Source organism: Phragmites australis, chromosome 19, assembly GCF_958298935.1.
Source record: "Phragmites australis chromosome 19, lpPhrAust1.1, whole genome shotgun sequence".
Taxonomy (NCBI): domain Eukaryota; kingdom Viridiplantae; phylum Streptophyta; class Magnoliopsida; order Poales; family Poaceae; genus Phragmites; species Phragmites australis.
Window position 1 is genome coordinate 12,246,693 of NC_084939.1, and position 19,708 is coordinate 12,266,400.

Genomic DNA, 19,708 nt, shown 5'->3' on the forward strand with positions numbered 1-19,708 from the left:
CCTATATTTTCTTCCTTTCACTACTCCAGATACTTCAATCAATGTCGGTTCAAAATCGTCATCAGTGGCGGATTTTGAACTGACACTGATTACTCGGCACTGATAGTCTGTGACTATCAATGTCGGATATAGAACCAGCACTGAAAATCACTATCAATACCGGTTCATGGATTGAACCAACACTGATAGTACACATATCAGTGCCGGTTGGTATTACCAACCGGTACACCTATTAGTGCCGGTTTGTTTTTACCAACCGGTACTGATAGGTATTTCCCGCCCTTTTCAAAATGTGGCAGTTGCCACTTATACCGTGGTATTTTCAAATTTTGGCCGTTGCCGGCATACGGTATATTTATAGACACACACATATAAATTTAATTTACGAGACATTAAGTTTTATCTCAGCATATATACACAAGCACATATAAATTTTATTTTTAAAACATCAAGTCTCGTCATAGTATATATACAACGCATACATGTGAGATTTCATTACAACAATGAAAAAGAGTTTAAGGTTTCTTGCTAATCAAATGTTCTGAACTCTGTTTTTTCTTGTTAGATGAAGGTAACAAGAGAGAGGAGCCAAATTCATGGAACTCATTGGTTGGATTGATAACTTGGTCATTGATGAACTCGACAAGTTGTTCTTGAAGTCTGTTGATTTCAATGGTCATGAGTCGATCTCTGGACAGCACGAGGAACTGCAATTTCAAGAATTGAAGAAATCAATCCTTATGAACATGTATCGGACCTGAAAATTAGTCATCAAGATGTATGTTGTATACCTTAGCATTGACCACCTGGTATAACGCGTCTCCGTTAAATCTGTGCATGAATTCCGTTATATAAAAACCACATAAATTATTGTGTAGGCCCTTCTTCATATAAGGAAAGTCATGTCGGATAATCCATTCTTTCGCGACTGGCCGGTGTCTAACACTTTTCTTGATGTATCGTAGGTACACTCTGCATGTGTGTGATTATTACCGTAAGTAGACTTAGATTCAATCAAGTCAAATATTACCAGAGCAATAACGAAATGGTCAGGTTTTACCTTTGTAAAAAGTCAATGACGGGTGGGTAGGTTTCTTTTGGATTATTTTGTGATTCGAAGGCAACGATCTTGCTAATGTTTGGCTAGATGATAAGGAGGATCCAGTGATCACTGCACATAGGTTACCATAGGTTAGTTGTTCCTAATTTCTAATTATGTATTGCTCAAAAAGAGTAGAACATTTATGGAGGGAAACACATACCTAAATGTGCCTAACATCTACAAGTTTATCATGCTCAGTCTAACGGGTATAGCCAGCCTTGAACCCCTGTGAATCATGTGTGCATGGATCTGCTATATGTTTGAAAACTGCTTCTCATTTTTGCAATTGATACACGGACAACATATATAGCGATTGACATGCCTCCTTTTTGGATTCTTGTACACTGCGGTAGCCCTCAAAAAATCCTTAAACTCCAACAAAGAACTCTGGCTCTCGATCCTTGTACATTCATAACTGGTCAATCTGCAAATTATTATAATTAAACACATTCAATTTATAATTACTAAACATTTCAAAATCTACAACAAATTTATTGAATTACCTCGCATCCTGATCAGTACCTATTTGAGGGATCATCTCCTTCCGGCACTTGGGCTGGGTCGGGGGACCAGCTTTCCAAAGGCTGCCGTGTCCGATTGCGATCAGTGGATGGACATGCCATCCCTATAATACAGTATTCTATCAATTGTGTTAAATTCACTATGTTTATTAATGAACAGAGAAAATCCATTAGATTATTGTTTAAATTCAAGACTTTAAAAATATACGCAAACCACATACTAGAAAATTGGAGCTAGATTTTAGGAGAATTTGCAAATACCTCCCTAATTTTTTATTATTTTGCAAGGATGCCACTCGAATGACTGTTTTAGTGGTATTTTTGAAATTTTTTAATGGTAATAATGGTTCAAGTAGTGGCAAATTTATAATTGTTCATAGTTTTCAATGTACGCACCCACATATATTTACATGTGACTATTAATCTACTCCTTAAATCACCTACAATGACAAAATAGCGATCTTTCTCTAATTTATAGCATATTGGAGCTCTTGCTCATTCCAAAATTTAACACTAAGGAACAACCACCTTAATTCAAATCTAAAGCAATATAGCAACTAAATCCAGCTAAGAATCAAATGTAGATCATCTCTATACATCTAATAATGACAAAGTTGCAAACTTTTCCTAAATTAGATCTTAATTGCATCTCTAAATCCATAACCATAGAACAAGCACCAACCATCAACCCTAGAGCAATCTACCAAGTAAATCTATCTAAAAACGAAATATAGATCATCTTATTAACCTTATAGCACTTGACTCCTTCAAATTTTGAATCCTCCAACCATAGAGATGGCAAAGATGGCAATCGACGCTATTCTGGTGGGCTTGCGGCGGCTCTGGTCATGCTTGGGGGAGAAGATGGGCTTTATACTAGAGCGCCCCATCAGTCCCGGTTGGTATATGGAACCGGCACTGATAGACACTATCAGTGCCGGTTCGTGGTTGGAACCAGCACTGATGTATCAGATTGGAGTTCTGTAGCACTGATGAGGCGCAAGAGAGGAGGAGCGGTGTGAGGTGGAAGGGGAGCTGGATGGTACTTGCGCTGGTGACTTGGTGGGTGGCAACGCGGGAGAGGAGGAGCGGTGTGAAGTTGCAGCGCATGAGATAAGGTGGAGAGAGAGGCTAGCTTGTGGACTTGTGATGGAGGACGCGTGAGGAAGATATAGTGGAGCGATCAGAGCAGATGGACGCGAGAGCGAGCCAAAACACGATTCAAGTAAAATTTTGGGTCCAGGTACCTTCCGTGCTAGTTGTGACTGTAACCGACACTGATAGTCAACTATCAGTATCGGTTCGTAGTTAGAACCGATAATGATATATCAGTGCTGGTTCTAGCTAAGAACCGGTACTGATAGTGCTCTTTGGTCGTCGTTAATGCATGGGAGTTTAAGAACCGGCACTGATACGTCTTCAATAGCGGTTACTATTGAACCGGCATTGACAGGAGGCTACACATAATCCGTTCTATAGTAGTGTTTTCATTACTGTTTTCACTATTTTTTATATTTTCTTTCCTTTTCGTCACCGTTTTCTCATGCATGTTTTCATCTTTCATCTCATTAGTTAGTTAATTAGTCAAGATGATATTTTCTATATGCAAGTAAAATAACCCATTGTGCCGTCGTCATTTTACGCCTAAATGAGCATGGTGGTTGACTAGCGGGCCACAATCGTATTAGTATAAGCTGTGTTCGCCTATATGTACGGATGCACCTTTCAACAACCATGCACATTTTGTTCTTGAGCGCATTATAGTTTCACCGCTGATACGGCTCATATTAATTTCCCTTTTTTATAAATGATTTTTTACATTGTTTATTTATTTCATATATATTCAAATAGATTTTGGACATCAATATTATTTTATTAAATATTGCATATATTTAAGTCTAAGCTAAAATCCATGTCAACAATATTATCACTGACGGAATTTTGTTTGAACCTTTAGTGATAGTAGTTTCAAAAATAATTTTTTTAGTAAAATATTTTCATAATTAATATTTTATACGTAATGGATTATCATTGATGGTTCTAAAATTGGAACAATCACCAATAATATTTTAACTTACCAAAAATTGTTATTTGATACTGGGAAGTGGGTTTTAAAATAATAAAGAATATTTTTATTTACTTGAATAGTTGTGCAAAAATGAAAACTGAGAATTTTCTTATGATCACGTGTACACACACAAAAGAAGATCAAAAGGAACACTTATCGTGTCAAAGGTAGCAATCTATGCAAGGTGATATGGTTAGATGAGATTGCGCGGAGTCAAGAGGCTGTGATATTTTTTAATTTTTCTGATTTTTCATCTTCGAAATACTTAGTTTTCTTGAAATAATATCACTAACGGTTTGCAAACTGAATGTAATAATCAGTTTTACACATGGCCAGATTGTTACTGACCTTTAGCACGATGGATAGGAAGCCGACTATAACAACGGTTCTAAACCGTCAATGAATAATCTTTCTGTGATATGTGATACTCCAGACAAATTATAGGATCACTAGTGTATTTTACTCATTTTCCAAAGTATCATCTGACTTATATCATGAAATGGCTTGTTTCAATAAGACCTGTACGGCTATGTGTTGGAAAACTGATGCAGAACATATATGCAAGCAAAAATAGATAATAACAGCAACTGGTAGCAAATTAACACAACGTCGATAAAACAGCGTACCATTATTTAGGACTTACGTACAAGCATGGCAAGCGCAAAAGTCCAAGATTCAAGCACTAGTAGTAGCACTCAGAGCTAGCTAATTCGTCCCCTGAACTGGATATTATATAAGTCCAATCCATGCATGGGTGCAGGTTATTTAAGGGGACACACAACATGCATGCACACGCATGTGTAGCAGTTTTTTTAGCTGATCCTCCATCAATTGGCGACAACTCGGAGCTTCATCCCGGCGGCGCAGTGGCCGGGGACGCCGCAGATGAAGTAGTTCACGCCCTTCTTGAGATCAAACTTGGCGGTGCCAGATGCCATCGTGGCTGAGTCTGCGGCAGTGCGCACCTTGCAGCTCTGGTACTCCGACGCGCCCACGGCCACCGCGTTGTGCACGCCTGCCTGGAAATTGAAAACTGCAAGCACAAGGATTAGTTTCATTTCCCAGGTGTTATACTAACTGAGGGTTCTTGGATTTGTTTTCTTAATAACCCATAAAGAATTGTGTCCTTCAACTTTCTTCTGATTGGAACGCGGGAAAGCACACTGTTTGCATACTGTATAAGCAGCGTGCATGTTTACCACCCATGACATACCATTTGAAAAATTGAGAGTTCATTTTGCTTATCAAAGATATGTAAAAAGATGGACCCCTCTATTTAGCCTTAACTTCATTATAAAAGGCCAAGTTCCGTATGCCTTTTTTGGGGTTAGTTGGAATAGCAAGAGATTAAACCAAATCCTTCTTCGGATCGGCAATGAATATTTTAGCTCATTTTTCCCACCAACCCCAATGGATTGGATAGAATTCATGCCTATCTAAACATGTTGAACTTACGAACGAGAGGGGGAGAGTGAGAGTGATAGAGAGAGTCTACCGATCGTGTCACCAGCAGCGAAGGGCTTTCCGTTAGACCAGCTGTCATACGACACAGACAAGCCCCAGCCCTTTGAATCTCCAACGACATAGGTTTCAGCAGACACCATCGCTGAACAGACAAGGAGCGCGAAACCTAGAGCCACAAGGCTGGCACTGCACATGCCTCTTCCCATGGCGTATTTATGTGCTTGCAACTACAAAGAGAAGTTTTGTCGGGTTGAATTTGCTGTGCTTCGCAAGCTTAGCCACAATCCCTATTTATACTGTGGTTTCTTTGCGTGTTGTTACTTGTTAGTGTACATGCACGTTAGTTTTATTGTGGAACGTGATAGTGTCGTATGCACATATGCTACGTACTTCTTGGTTCCTCAGCAAGTTGCAAGTATCATGCTCCACCACGCTCTTGTGGTGTCTGAGTAATCTGGCATGAAGAAGCTTCCCTTTGTCCATAAAAAAACACTACTAACGTCTCGTTGTTTCACCTTAAGTGTGCATTCTTTTATCTAAAAAAAATATTCTCTCACGTTTTTCTACTCTCCCCACTCTCTAACACTATTCAATTGATCAAATTTTATATGCTGGCAATACAAAATATACAATCAAACGGTATCTACCATTTTGTTTATTTAACTTGAACCCAGGAGCTTAACCTATGGGCACTCCCCGCAGTCGGTTCACACACTCAATTGTGCTTTAATTAGGTATGGTGGAGTACATGCTCTAGCTCTATCAAAAGCTTGCATGTCAGCTAGCTCCAATGCCGCCTTCTGTCCACTGACAAAAATAGTGACATGTTGGATAACCAACGGTTTGTCACTTTGCTACCTCAGTTTGGTGCATTGTCAAAATCATCTTAGGTATCAATAAACCTAGGAATATTATGCATATGTTGAGTAGCTGACTGGGGAACGATATTGTATTTGAAAAAAACCCTTATTTTGGGCTAGATGGAAATGCCGCAACGATATTGTATTTGAAAATAAAACAATATTTTTTTACAGGCTCTTTTTAGAGGCACCTATTAACTTAGATTCTAGATGCTTTTGCAAAAAGAGGAAGAGAGGGAGACACGCATGACATGCCAAGCATTGAAAGCCCCATGTAATTTTTCGTCCAAAACGGGTAGTGGTTCAGTAATAGGTTGTGTGCTAGATGATTTTCTTTATGTGACTTATTACTTTATCTTTCTCACTTTTTAGCTATGAGGTGACATAATGTAATAACGAACAAGGCTTTGTGCATCTCACGACGATGCAGTGACTGAAACTTTTTCCTTTTTCTAAATATAAATACTTAAATTGGCCAAAAACGATATCTACAGATTTCAATTCATATATAAAAAAACAGCAATTTTGTTAGGTTTTGATTAAACAATAACTACAAATTCGAACAATGGTCAAATTTGTGTTTTGGGCATCATTTCCTTTTCCAAAACACCACTTTTGTTTTGACAGATAAGTCCATGAAAACAATTATATTCAGAAATACAAATCAATGTTTGGTCACAAAACAACGTGCTTTTAGATATTGACATGATTCACTATAGCTTTCAGCAGCATTCTCAACAACTACATATATAAGCAAAAGATAAATAAAATTGTAACATTAAGAAACAATCTTTTGAGACAAATTTACTTAATATATCGTTCTTAAATGGATGAAGTCACTAATAGATGAATTTAAAAGCTATATTGATTGTGGTTTCATTTGTGTATTCTTGCCATCTTGTGTGGCTATATCTGGTGGTTCTATCCAATATATGATACCCGACATAGAGACACATGGAGATGAGGTCGGGGGACATGACTCCAACACAAACTCCCCATCTCTCCTGTGCAGCATTTGCCTATCATGCTAGATACGCCAAACACTCCTAGGACAAGGAACAAGAAAATATGACAAACATGCAAATCGGCAGTGGCAAAATATCGTGCCATTCAATCTAGTAGTCACAAGTTGATGCTTGTGATTTATAAATATGTACAAAAGACACACAATTTGATCTTATGATTTTACTACAAAGACAAACAACACCATTACCCCCCCCCCCCCTCTTCTGTATTGTCTCTGGCCTGCGCAATGGTTCACGATGTAGAGATGACGATGCAGGTCATCTTGGAAGCGGGCATCGAGAAGACACTACCATAGAATCATTGAAAACAGATGGTCTATCACTGACGGTTTCTTAGGACCTGTTACTGACAAAACATCTAGGTGTAAATGAACTCATAGACAGTTTTTATAAATTCATTTGTTTCTATCACTACTACAGAATAGGTCATAAGTAGCACCTCATCAGTGTCGGTTCAAGCGTAAACAGTATTATTGATGTATCAGTGTCGGTTCTTAAACTCCTGTGCATGAAGCACGATTGTAGCGCCAAGAATCGAACTATCAGTGCCGGTTTTCGAGGGGTGACCTGTGAGAACTATTATGTATATATGTGTGTTTGTCGATGCCTATGACTTGTAATATGTGTTCACTCAAATATGACATGAATTACTATGTATTAATAAATGTGACTTTATTATTAATTTATATTAAATATATGTCTCATTGTATGCATGTATTGAGAAGGAGAGAGACTGAGAGATCGAGGAGATAGAGAGAGGACAGAGAGAAGGAGCACAGGGAGGGAGGAGAGGCAAAACACTGCCGGCTGAAGCATTCAGCAGGCAGTGATTCCCAAAGCATCACTACCGGCTAAAGCCTTTAGCCGGTAGTGATTCCTCTATCATCACTATCGGCTAAAGCCTTCAGACAGTAGTTATTCCCAATGCATCAATGTTGGTTGAAGCCTTCAGCCAGCAGTGATTTCTCCATCATCATTGTCGACTGAAGCATTCAGCCGGGCACTGATAACTCCTTCACTGTCGGTCTCTCGAGCCGACAGTGATAGTCCCCTCACTGCTGGCTGTAAAACTAGCAGTGAAGGTGGTTTTAGAGCCGACAGTGATGTGCTGTTGTGTAGTAATGGCAGCCCATATGGAATTTTGGTGACGCTATCATTTTGCACATGCCTTAGTTTGTATCATCGTAGGGACCGAACGTAGATTTGAGACTCAAGCCTCTCTTCAGCCTGCATCCACTAATTACTAAACCAAACAAAGGGGCATAACATCCTTTATGAATACGAATAAGAAAACAACGCATAACAGTATCATATATGCACATGAATATAGAGAGCACGGATAATATTGAACATCCTAGGCTTATATCCAACTTAGAGGACCAAGCTAGGTGTTGAAATTATTATCCCTGGGCCTTAATTTGTATCATCATAGGGACCGAACGAAGATTCGAGACTCAAGCCTCTGTTCAGCTCGTATCCTTTAGCTAGACCGAACAGAGGGGCATAATATCCTCATGAAAGGAAAAAATATGGCGTAGCAAGAACAATATATAATATATATGGGAGAAAGGAAGGATGCTCTTATGGTTTGTATCATGACGACCAAATCAAAGGCAACAAGCAAATGGAGTACGTCTCTCACCTTCCTTAGAACCTCCGTGCGCACAACAGCTTCTTGATTGCTTGCTGCTGCTGATGGTGTTTCTTCTTGATATCGCTTGCCGATGAGTGTTTGATGTTGCAGAAGCTGTCACGCTAAAGCCCTTGTACTCTCGTGCCAACAGCCTCTTCCACAGCCCTCCCTTGAACAGCCATTCGGTGCTCTTTGCCTTGCCGTCCTCACGCCGTCACGCGAACACAGCCTTTGAATGCTCTTGCGTGAACTCTCTCCCAGCAGCCTTTGTCGAGTGTTTGGTTTGTAGAACTCAGGGGCAGCCTTTCGGTGTTCTCTCTCTCAAGTCCCCCCTCAGTGATCACTGTGACCCTCTATTTATTGAGCCGATTGGGCAGCAGCTGCCTTGAGGGTTGGATACTACTGTAACCTCCCACTTCTCTTTTCCTTCTGTTTATTTGCTAATATTTGTTTTTGTGGGGACTTAACCGGCGGATAGCTAGCTATAGTCTGCATGCGTACAGGACGTGCAGTAGTGGAGGTTTCCACTCCCATTATGCAGGCTTGCATGGACATCCCTTTGTCCTTTTCTTTTATTTGTTTATTTATTGCTAATCTCCTTGTCAGTGCTAGCTTCGTGCACTACGTGTGTTTCCTTGGCAACATGCGTTTCTCTCGTATGTTTATTTGCTAATCACAGTTTAATTAAGGAAATGATTATTTACTTGCATGCATGTCTTCGGCTGATACGTCGATCTCCTTCTGTTTTCTTTACCTGGACACTTAGAGAAGCACTTAACATTTAACAATGCATGCACGCATTCAGCTGTTGGACATACCTATATTTTCTTCCTTTCACTACTCCAGATACTTCAATCAATGTCGGTTCAAAATCGTCATCAGTGGCGGGTTTTGAACTGACACTGATTACTCGGCACTGATAGTCTGTGGTTATCAATACTGGATATAGAACTAGCACTAAAAATCACTATCAATATCGGTTTGTGGATCGAACCGACACTGATAGTACACCTATTAGTGTTGGTTTGTTTGTACCAACTGGCACCGATAGGTATTTCCCGCCCTTTTCAAAATGTGGCAGTTGCCACTAATACCGTGGCATTTTCAAATTTTGGCCGTTGCCAGCATACGGTATATTTATAGACACACACATATAAATTTAATTTACGAGACGTTAAATTTTATCGCAGCATATATACACAAGCACATATAAATTTTATTTTTAAAACATCAAGTTTTGTCATAGTATATATACAGCGCATACGTGTGAGATTTCATTACAACAATGAAAAAGAGTTTAAGGTTTCTTGCTAATCAAATGTTCTGAACTCTGTTTTTTCTTATTAGATGAAGGTAACAAGAGAGAGGAGCCAAATTCAAGGAACTCATCTGTTGGACTGATAACTTGGTCATCGATGAACTCGACAAGTTGTTCTTGAAGTGCGTTGATTTCAATGGTCATTTGTCGATCTCTGGATAGCACGAGGAGCTACAATTTCAAGAATTGCAGAAATCAATCCTTATGAACAGGTATCGGACCTAAAAATTAGTCATCAAGATGTATGTCGTATACCTTAGCATCGACCACCTGGTATAACGCGTCTCCGTTGAATCTGTGCTTGAATTCCATTATATAAAAATCACATAAATTATTGTGTAGGCCATTCTTCCTATAAGGAAAGTCATGCCAGACAATCCATTTTTTCGCGACTGGCCGGTGTCTAACACTCTTCTTGATGTATCGTAGGTACACTCTGCATGTGTGTGATTATTACCGTAAGTAGACTTAGATTCAATCAAGTCAAATATTACCAGAGCAATAACGAAATGGTCAGGTTTTACCTTTGTAAAAAGTCAATGACGGGTGGGTAGGTTTCTTTTGGATTATTTTGTGATTCGAAGGCAACGATCTTGCTAATGTCTGGCTAGATGATAAGGAGAATCCAGTGATCACTGCATATAGGTTACCATAAATTAGTTGATCCTAATTGTTCATAGATTTCAATGTACGCACCCACATATATTTACATGTGACTATTAATCTACTCCTTAAATCATCTACAATGATAAAATAGCGATCTTTCTCTAATTTATAGCATATTGGAGCTCTTGCTCATTCCAAAATTTAACACCAAGGAACAACTACCTAAATTCAAATTAGAGCAATATAGCAACTAAATCCAGCTAAGAATCAAATGTAGATCATCTCTATACATCTAATAATGACAAAGTTGCAAACTTCTCCTAAATTAGATCTCAATTGCTTCTCTAAATCCATAACTATAGAACAAGCACCAACTATCAACCCTAGAGCAATCTACCAAGTAAATCTATCTAAAAAAGAAATATAGATCATCTTATTAACCTTATAGCACTTGACTCCTTCAAATCTTGAATCCTCCAACCATAGAGATGGCAATGATTGCAATCGGCGCTATTCTGGTGGGCTTGCGACGGCTCTGGTCGCGCTTGGGGGAGAAGGTGGGCTTTATACTAGAGCACCCCATCAATCCCGGTTGGTATATGGAACCGACACTGATAGACACTATTAGTGCCGGTTCGTGGTTGGAATCAGCACTGATGTATCAGATTGGTGTTCTGTAGCACTGATGAGGCGCAAGAGAGGAGGAGCGGTGTGAAGTGGAAGGGGAGCTGGATGGTACTTGCGCCGGCGACCTGGTGGGTGGCAACGTAGGAGAGGAGGAGCGGTGTGAAGTTGCGGCGCAAGAGATAAGGTGGAGAGAGATGCTAGCTTGTGGACTTGTGGTGGAGGACGCGTGAGGAAGAGATAGTGGAGCGATCAGAGCCGATGGACGCGAGAGCGAGCCAAAACGTGATTCAAGTAAAATTTTGAGTCCAAGTACCTTCAGTTCTAGTTGCGACTGTAACCGACACTGATATTCAACTACAGTATCGGTTCGTGGTTAGAACTGATAATGATATATCAGTGCTGGTTCTAGCTAAGAACCGGTACTGATAGTGCTCTTCTGTCGTTGTTAATGCATGGGAGTTTAAGAACCGGCACTGATACGTCTTCAATAGCGGTTACTATTAAACCGGTATTGATGGGAGGCTACACATGACCCGTTCTATAGTAGTGTTTTCAGTACCGTTTTCATTATTTTTTATATTTCCTTTCCTTTTCATCACCGTTTTCTCATGCATGTTTTCATCTTTCATCTCATTAGTTAGTTAATTAGTCAAGATGATATTTTCTATATGCAAGTAAAATAACCCATTGTGCCGTCATCATTTTACGCCTAAATGAGCATGGTGGTTGACTAGCGGGCCACAATCTTATTAGTATAAGCTATGTTCGCCTATATGTACGGATACACCTTTCAACAACCATGCACATTTTGTTCTTGAGCGCATTATAGTTTCACCGCTGATACGGCTCATATTAATTTCCCTTTTTTATAAATGATTTTTTACATTGTTTATTTATTTCATATATATTCAAATAGATTTTAGACACCAATATTATTTTATTAAATATTGCATATATTTAAGTCTAAGCTAAAATCCATGTCAACAAGATTATCACTGACGGAATTTTGTTTGAACCTTTAGTGATAGTAGTTTCAAAAATAATTATTTTAGTAAAATATTTTCATAATTAATATTTTATACGTAATGGATTATCACTAATGGTTCTAAAATTGGAACAATCACCAATAATATTTTAACTTACCAAAAATTGAATTTGATACTGGGAAGTTGGTTTTAAAATAATAAAGAATATTTTTATTTACTTGAGTAGTTGTGCAAAAATGAAAACTGAGAATTTTCTTATGATCACGTGTACACACACAAAAGAAGATCAAAAGGAATACTTATCGTGTCAATGGTAGCAATCTATGCAAGGTGATATGGTTAGATGAGTTTGCACGGAGTCAAGAGGCTGTGGTATTTTTTAAATTTTCTGGTTTTTCATATTCGAAATACTTAGTTTTCTTGAAATAATATCACTAACGGTTTGCAAACTGAATGTAATAATCAGTTTTACACATGGCCAGATTGTTACTGACCTTTAGCACGATGGATAGGAAACCGACTATAAAAACGGTTCTAAACCGTCAATGAATAATCTTTCTGTGATAGTGATACTCCAGACAAATTATAGGATCACTAGTGCATTTTACTCATCGTCCAAAGTATCATCTGACTTATATCATGAAATGGCTTGTTTCAATAAGACCTGTACAGCTATGTATTGGAAAACTGATGCAGAACATATATGCAAGCAAAAATAGATAATAACAGCAACTGGTAGCAAATTAACACAACGTCGATAACACAGAGTACCATTATTTAGGACTTACGTACAAGCATGGCAAGCGCAAAAGTCCCAGATTCAAGCACTAGTAGTAGCACTCAGAGCTAGCTAATTCGTCCACTGAACTGGATATATATATAAGTCCAATCCATGCATGGGTTTTTAAAATAATAAAGAATATTCTGAATTACTTGAATAGTTGTGCAAAAATGAAAATTGAAAATTTTCTTATGATCAAGTGTACACGCGCAAAAGAGGATCAAAAGAACACTTATCCTATCTGTGAGCTCACGCGGAGTCAAGAGGCTGTGAGATTTTTTTTAATTTTCCATTTATTATCATCGAAATATTCATTTCTCTAGAAATAATATCACTAACGGTTGGAATATAAACTGAATGTATTAATCAGTTTTACAAATGACCAGAATTTTACTGACCTTGAGCATGGCGGATAGGAAACCGACTATAAAAACGGTTCTAAACCGTCAATGAATGATCTTTCTATCATAGTGACACTCCATAGGACCACTAGTGTAGGTATTTTACTCATCTTCCAAAGTATCATCTGACTTATATCATGAAATGGCTTCTTTCAATAAGACTTGTACGGCTATGCATTGAAAAACTGATGCAGAATATATATGTGCAAGCAAAAATAGATAATAACAGCAACCGGTAGCAAATTATCACAAAGTCCATCACATAGCGTACCATTATTTAGGACTTGCGTACAAGCATGGCAAACGCTAAAGTCCCAGATTCAAGCACTAGTAGTAGCACACAGAGCTAGCTAATTCGTCCCGTGAACTGGCTATATAAGTCCGATCCATGCATGGGTGCAGGTTATTTAAGGGGACACACAACATGCATGCACACACATATATAGCAGTTTTTTTTAGCTGATCCTCCATCAGTTGGCGACAACTCGGAGCTTCATCCCGGCAGCGCAGTGGCCGGGGACGCCGCAGATGAAGTAGTTCACGCCCTTCTTGAGATCAAACTTGGCGGTGCCAGATGCCATCGCGGCTGAGTCTGCGGCACTGCGCACCTTGCAGCTCTGGTACTCCGACGCGCCCACGGCCACCGCGTTGTGCACGCCTGCCAGGAAATTGAAAACTGCAAGCACAAGGATTAATTTCATTTCCCAGGGTTATACTAACTGAGGGTTCTTGGATTTGTTTTCTTAATAACCCATAAAGAATTGTGTCCTTCAACTTTCTTCTGATTGGAACGCGGGTAAGCACACTGTTTGCATACTGTATAAGCAGCGTGCATGTTTACCACCCATGACATACCATTTGAAAAATTGAGAGTTCATTTTGCTTATCAAAGATATGTAAAAAGATGGACCCCTCTATTTAGCCTTAACTTCATTATAAAAGGCCAAGTTCCGTATGCCTTTTTTGGGGTTAGTTGGAATAGCAAGAGATTAAACCAAATCCTTCTTCGGATCGGCAATGAATATTTTAGCTCATTTTTCCCACCAACCCCAATGGATTGGATGGAATTCATGCCTATCTAAACATGTTGAACTTACGAACGAGAGGGGGAGAGTGAGAGTGACAGAGAGAGTCTACCGATCGTGTCACCAGCAGCGAAGGGCTTTCCGTTAGACCAGCTGTCATACGACACAGACAAGCCCCAGCCCTTTGAATCTCCAACGACATAGGTTTCAGCAGACACCATCGCTGAACAGACAAGGAGCGCGAAACCTAGAGCCACAAGGCTGGCACTGCACATGCCTCTTCCCATGGCGTATTTATGTGCTTGCTCAGACCTTACACACGACTTGCAACTACAAAGAGAAGTTTTTGTCGGGTTGAATTTGCTGTGCTTCGCAAGCTTAGCCACAATCCCTATTTATACTGTGGTTTCTTTGCGTGCTAGCTGTTACTTGTTAGTGTACATGCACGCTAGTATTATTGTGGAACGTGATAGTGTCGTATACACATATGCTACGTACTTCTTGGTTCCTCAGCAAGTTGCAAGTATCATGCTCCACCACGCTCTTGTGGTGTCTGAGTAATCAGGCATAAACAGGCTTCCCTTTGTCCATAAAAAAACACTACTAGCGTCTCGTTGTTTCACCTTAATTGTGCAATCTTTTACCTAAAAAAATATTCTCTCACGTTTTTCTACTGTCCCCACTCTCTAACACTATTCAATTGATCAAATTTTATATGCTGGCAATACAAAATATACAATCAAACGGTATCTACCATTTTGTTTATTTAACTTGAACCCAGGAGCTTAACCTATGGGCACTCCCCGCAGTCGGTTCACACACTCAATTGTGCTTTAATTAGGTATAGTGGAGTACATGCTCTAGCTCTATCAAAAGCTTGCATGTCAGCTAGCTCCAATGCCGCCTTCTGTCCACTGACAAAAATAGTGACATGTTGGATAACCAACGGTTTGTCACTTTGCTACCTCAGTTTGGTGCATTGTCAAAATCACCTTAGGTATCAATAAACCTAGGAATATTATGCATATGTTGAGTAGCTGCCTGGGGAACAATATTGTATTTGAAAAAAGCCCTTATTTTGGGCTAGATGGAAATGCCACAACGATATTGTATTTGAAAAAAAAAACAATATTTTTTTACAGGCTCTTTTTAGGGGCACCTATTGACTCAGTTTGTAGATGCTTTTGTAAAAAGAGGAAGAGAGGGAGACTCACGCATGATATGCCAAGCATTGAAAGTTCCATGTAATTTTTCGTCCAAAACGGGTAGTGGTTCAGTAATAGGTTGTGTGCTAGATGATTTTCTTTATGTGACTTATTACTTTATCTTTCTCACTTTTTAGCTATGAGGTGACATAATGTAATAACGAACAAGGCTTTGTGCATCTCACGACGATGCAGTGACTGAAACTTTTTCCTTTTTCTAAATATAAATACTTAAATTGGCCAAAAACGATATCTACAGATTTCAATTCATATATAAAAAAACAGCAATTTTGTTAGGTTTTGATTAAACAATAACTACAAATTCGAACAATGGTCAAATTTGTGTTTTGGGAATCATTTCCTTTTCCAAAACACCACTTTTGTTTTGACAAATAAGTCCATGAAAACAATTATATTCAGAAATACAAATCAATGTTTGGTCACAAAACAACGTGCTTTTAGATATTGACATGATTCACTATAGCTTTCAGCAGCATTCTCAACAACTACATATATAAGCAAAAGATAAATAAAATTGTAACATTAAGAAACAATCTTTTGAGACAAATTTACTTAATATATCATTCTTAATTGGATGAAGTCACAAATAGATGAATTTAAAAGCTATATTGATTGTGGTTTCATTTGTGTATTCTTGCCATCTTGTGTGGCTATATCTGGTGGTTCTATCCAATATATGATACCCAACATAGAGACACATGGAGATGAGGTCGGGGGACATGACTCCAACACAAACTCCCCATCTCTCCTGTGCAGCATTCGCCTAGCATGCTAGATACGCCAAACATTCCTAGGACAAGGAACAAGAAAATATGACAAACATGCAAATCAGCAGTGGCAAAATATTGTGCCATTCAATCTAGTAGTCACAAGTTGATGCTTGTGATTTATACATATGTACAAAAGACACATAATTTGATCTTATGATTTTGCTACAAAGACAAACAACACCATTACCCCCTCCCCCCTCTTCTGTATTGTCTCTGGCCTGCGCAATGGTTCACAATGTAGAGATGACGATGCAGGTCATCTTGGAAGCGGGCATCGAGAAGACACTACTATAGAATCATTGAAAACAGATGGTCTATCACTAACGGTTTCCTAAGACCTGTTACTGACAAAACATCTAGGTGTAAATGAACTCATAGACAGTTTTTATCAATTCATCTATTTCTATCACTACTACAGAACAGGTCTTAAGTAGCGCCTCATCAGTGTCGGTTCAAGCGTAACCAGTATTGTTGATATATCAGTGTCGGTTCTTAAACTCTTGTGCGTGAAGCACGATTGTGGCGCCAAGAATCAGACTATTAGTGCTGGTAAGAACTAGAACCGACACTGATGGATGTGTTATTTGTATATCTAGCACTTAGCAACTCTCCTCGCTTACTCCATTCAGCCTGACATCGCTCCTCCTCCCTGACCACCGCCTCCTCCCCATCCGCAGCCTCCTTGTCACACGTCGGCTGGTCGCCTCCTCATCCTCGTTGCGCGTCGGCCCATCGTCGCCTCCTCGACATCCCCATGGCGAGCAGCAGAGGTAGTGAAGGTGGAGGGCGTAGATCTAGGTAGCGTGGAGGCGGCCGCTCCATCCTATCCAGCCGCCTCGGTCCGGGTGACCACCCTCGTACTCCCGGCCTCCAAATCCTCAACGATGTATCCCCTTCTTACCAGGAAGGGCCACAAAACACCTGGGTTAGTTTTCAAATTCAAGTTAGTAAATTGTATTTAGCAAATTATAATTAGCAAATTGTAGTTAGCAAATTATAGTTAGGGATTTTAGTTAGCCAATTTAGGTCCTGAAATTAGATATGTATTTTAGTTCAAAATATGTTGGCTTATTATTAGATATGTATGTCATGATATTAGATGTGTATCGCTATATCGGTGTTTTAGATGATATCATCACTTCCCAATGAGTAACTAGTTTGGTACTTCCTTGTTTTGGAATTGATGACTTGACATAATTGCGAGATTATCCACATGAGCCGATTGATATGGTATTGGCATTTTTTTCTAGGTATATAGACGTACCTATGACTTGTCCTAGGTACATCTGCATAATCATAGATGAAAATCCCTTTGCTATAAATTATAAGAATGTCAGTTAATATTGCATTTAGCAGTTAACAAATTCAGAAACTAACATGCCGATTGATGTAGATGCTTCCTCATCTACAATGGCTACATGACATTATTGCAACCTAGGTGGCACACCATCTGTGGTGACGACAATATTGGCTGATAACTATAAAATGAATATCACTATCTCAGTATTGCTTTTCCTATAGAAGGATATATCACTTTAACAACATCAAGCTCCGAAACAGACCAAAGACTTATGGCTGAAAGATCTACTGTCCATGCGCTTCTACAATCGATTAACGTGCAACTTGGATACATGTTTCCTGACTACAGCTATTTCAAATTGAAAGCGTTTAAATAGAATGTGTGTTTGCAATGACTCCTAGGCTCTCGCGGTTACATGTAGTTGAAACGGTTGGTGATATGAACATCTAGTTTGTAGCTAGGATTATTTCAATAATATTAAAATTTTCTTCTATATTGTTGCTCTTTGCCTGTAGGATTTTTACTGGAACACTCGGATGCGGGTGAATCATAGCTTGACTTCAATTTTATGTCTTCTTTCCTAGCAGTGGGGGTATGCATTACTTGTTCCTCAATGCAGGAAGGTCCAGGAAGGAAAGTATCAGTCACACCTTAAGTTTCAGTGTGATAGTAACAGTTCCGTTATTTATAGAAGCCCAATGAAACTTTCATTTGAAGCAACAGCTAGTGCGCTCATTTATGCACTAAATCATTTTGATGTAATATTTGGAGTTGAAATTTTAGATATCAACTATCCATGTAATGGTATTTGATGTAATTTTAGAAATACCTATAGTTTGAATTAATGTATTAAGTGTTTCTCGTGACTTAAACATTAGAAGAATGGATGCATGTGCATGTAATGCATTTTGGATATTGCAATTTGTTTGGCTGTTGAATATCTATCACTGTCGGTTCTATTTTTGAACCGGCAATGATAATCAGTATCAGTGCCAGTTCCTAACAGGAAACCAGCACTGATAATTCATTATCAGTGCCGGTTCGAGGATGGAACCAGCACTGATAGTAATTTTTAGTTCCGGTACCATACCCGGCACTGATAGTCATTAACTATCAGTGCCGAGTAATCAGTGTCGGTTCAAAACCCGCCATTGATGGTGATTTTGAACCAACACTGATGAGGTATTCTGCAGTAGGGTATCATACAAACACAGACGACTTTTAGAAAAATATGTCTGTGATATTTTCAAAGATGGTTTTGTTGTAAGATCCGTTTGTGTCTATAAGGTAGACACAGACGAATTTTATAAACACCCGTCTGTATTTAAAGCCCATGAACATTTTAAAATTTGATTGCTCATCTTCCTGGGCTTATTGGCTTCCCACACACACAACTCGCTTGTCTCCCCAGGCTCTTTTGGCTTTCCACACACACAACCCGTTCGTCTCCCCTCAATATAAAGTGACGAGGAGTGTTTTTTTTCCTCACTCGCCATATCATGTGTTCCACTGTACTGAGAAAGCATCATCCTCACTCACCATCAGTGCCAGAGAAGCGAGATCTCAGATGGGGCCAAATCCCTTTTACCGTACCGAGGTGAGTATCATATTGTTCTATGTATGGTTTTCAATGCTTTGATCTATGTAAATGATGCCAGAGCCTTGTTTCTGTCGAAGATCTTCAATGGCATAGTTCACGGAAATTAGGAGGTGGCAGGAAGGGGTTGTACTTATGGTGGCTTTGGCGGTGCGGATGCTTGGCATCAACTTCGGCCGGGTGAACTACATCTTCTTCGCTACTATGAAGGCCCCCTCCATCGACCATGTGTATGTTGTCAACCGCGTTCTCCATTCTATTCTTTTGGATGGAAATTTCTCCATTATTGTTCGTCACAATGGAGACATTTTCATGAATTGCAAGATAGGCTTGACTGCACATTTCTTGCTGAACCATTGATGATGGTTTGGTAGCAACACAGTCTGGTTCTAGCTCAT

At 39.2% G+C, this 19,708-nt stretch overlaps 2 protein-coding genes across 2 annotated transcripts; both read right to left on the reverse strand.

Annotated features, from left to right (window-relative positions):
• Positions 1-4,300: 4,300 nt before the first annotated feature.
• Positions 4,301-5,389, reverse strand: LOC133900816 (basic blue protein-like). The gene is made up of 2 exons (XM_062342068.1): positions 5,187-5,389; positions 4,301-4,724 (listed from the first exon to the last, which is right to left on the reverse strand). Exons 1-2 carry the CDS (start codon positions 5,359-5,361, stop codon positions 4,519-4,521), a joined length of 381 nt encoding a protein of 126 aa, XP_062198052.1. The 5' UTR covers positions 5,362-5,389; the 3' UTR covers positions 4,301-4,518.
• An 8,388-nt stretch (positions 5,390-13,777) lies between these two features.
• LOC133900900 (basic blue protein-like) lies at positions 13,778-14,778 on the reverse strand. The gene is made up of 2 exons (XM_062342178.1): positions 14,530-14,778; positions 13,778-14,068 (listed from the first exon to the last, which is right to left on the reverse strand). Exons 1-2 carry the CDS (start codon positions 14,702-14,704, stop codon positions 13,863-13,865), a joined length of 381 nt encoding a protein of 126 aa, XP_062198162.1. The 5' UTR covers positions 14,705-14,778; the 3' UTR covers positions 13,778-13,862.
• Between the last annotated feature and the right edge of the window lie 4,930 nt (positions 14,779-19,708).

Coding starts and splice junctions, on each gene's coding strand:
- LOC133900900 (XM_062342178.1), bottom strand. CDS start 14,704: ATGGGAAGAGGCATGTGCAGTGCCAGCCTTGTGGCTCTAGGTTTCGCG. Junction 14,069..14,529: donor CGCTGCTGGTGACACGATCG/GTAGACTCTCTC, acceptor TTGTGCTTGCAG/TTTTCAATTTCCTGGCAGGC.
- LOC133900816 (XM_062342068.1), bottom strand. CDS start 5,361: ATGGGAAGAGGCATGTGCAGTGCCAGCCTTGTGGCTCTAGGTTTCGCG. Junction 4,725..5,186: donor CGCTGCTGGTGACACGATCG/GTAGACTCTCTC, acceptor TTGTGCTTGCAG/TTTTCAATTTCCAGGCAGGC.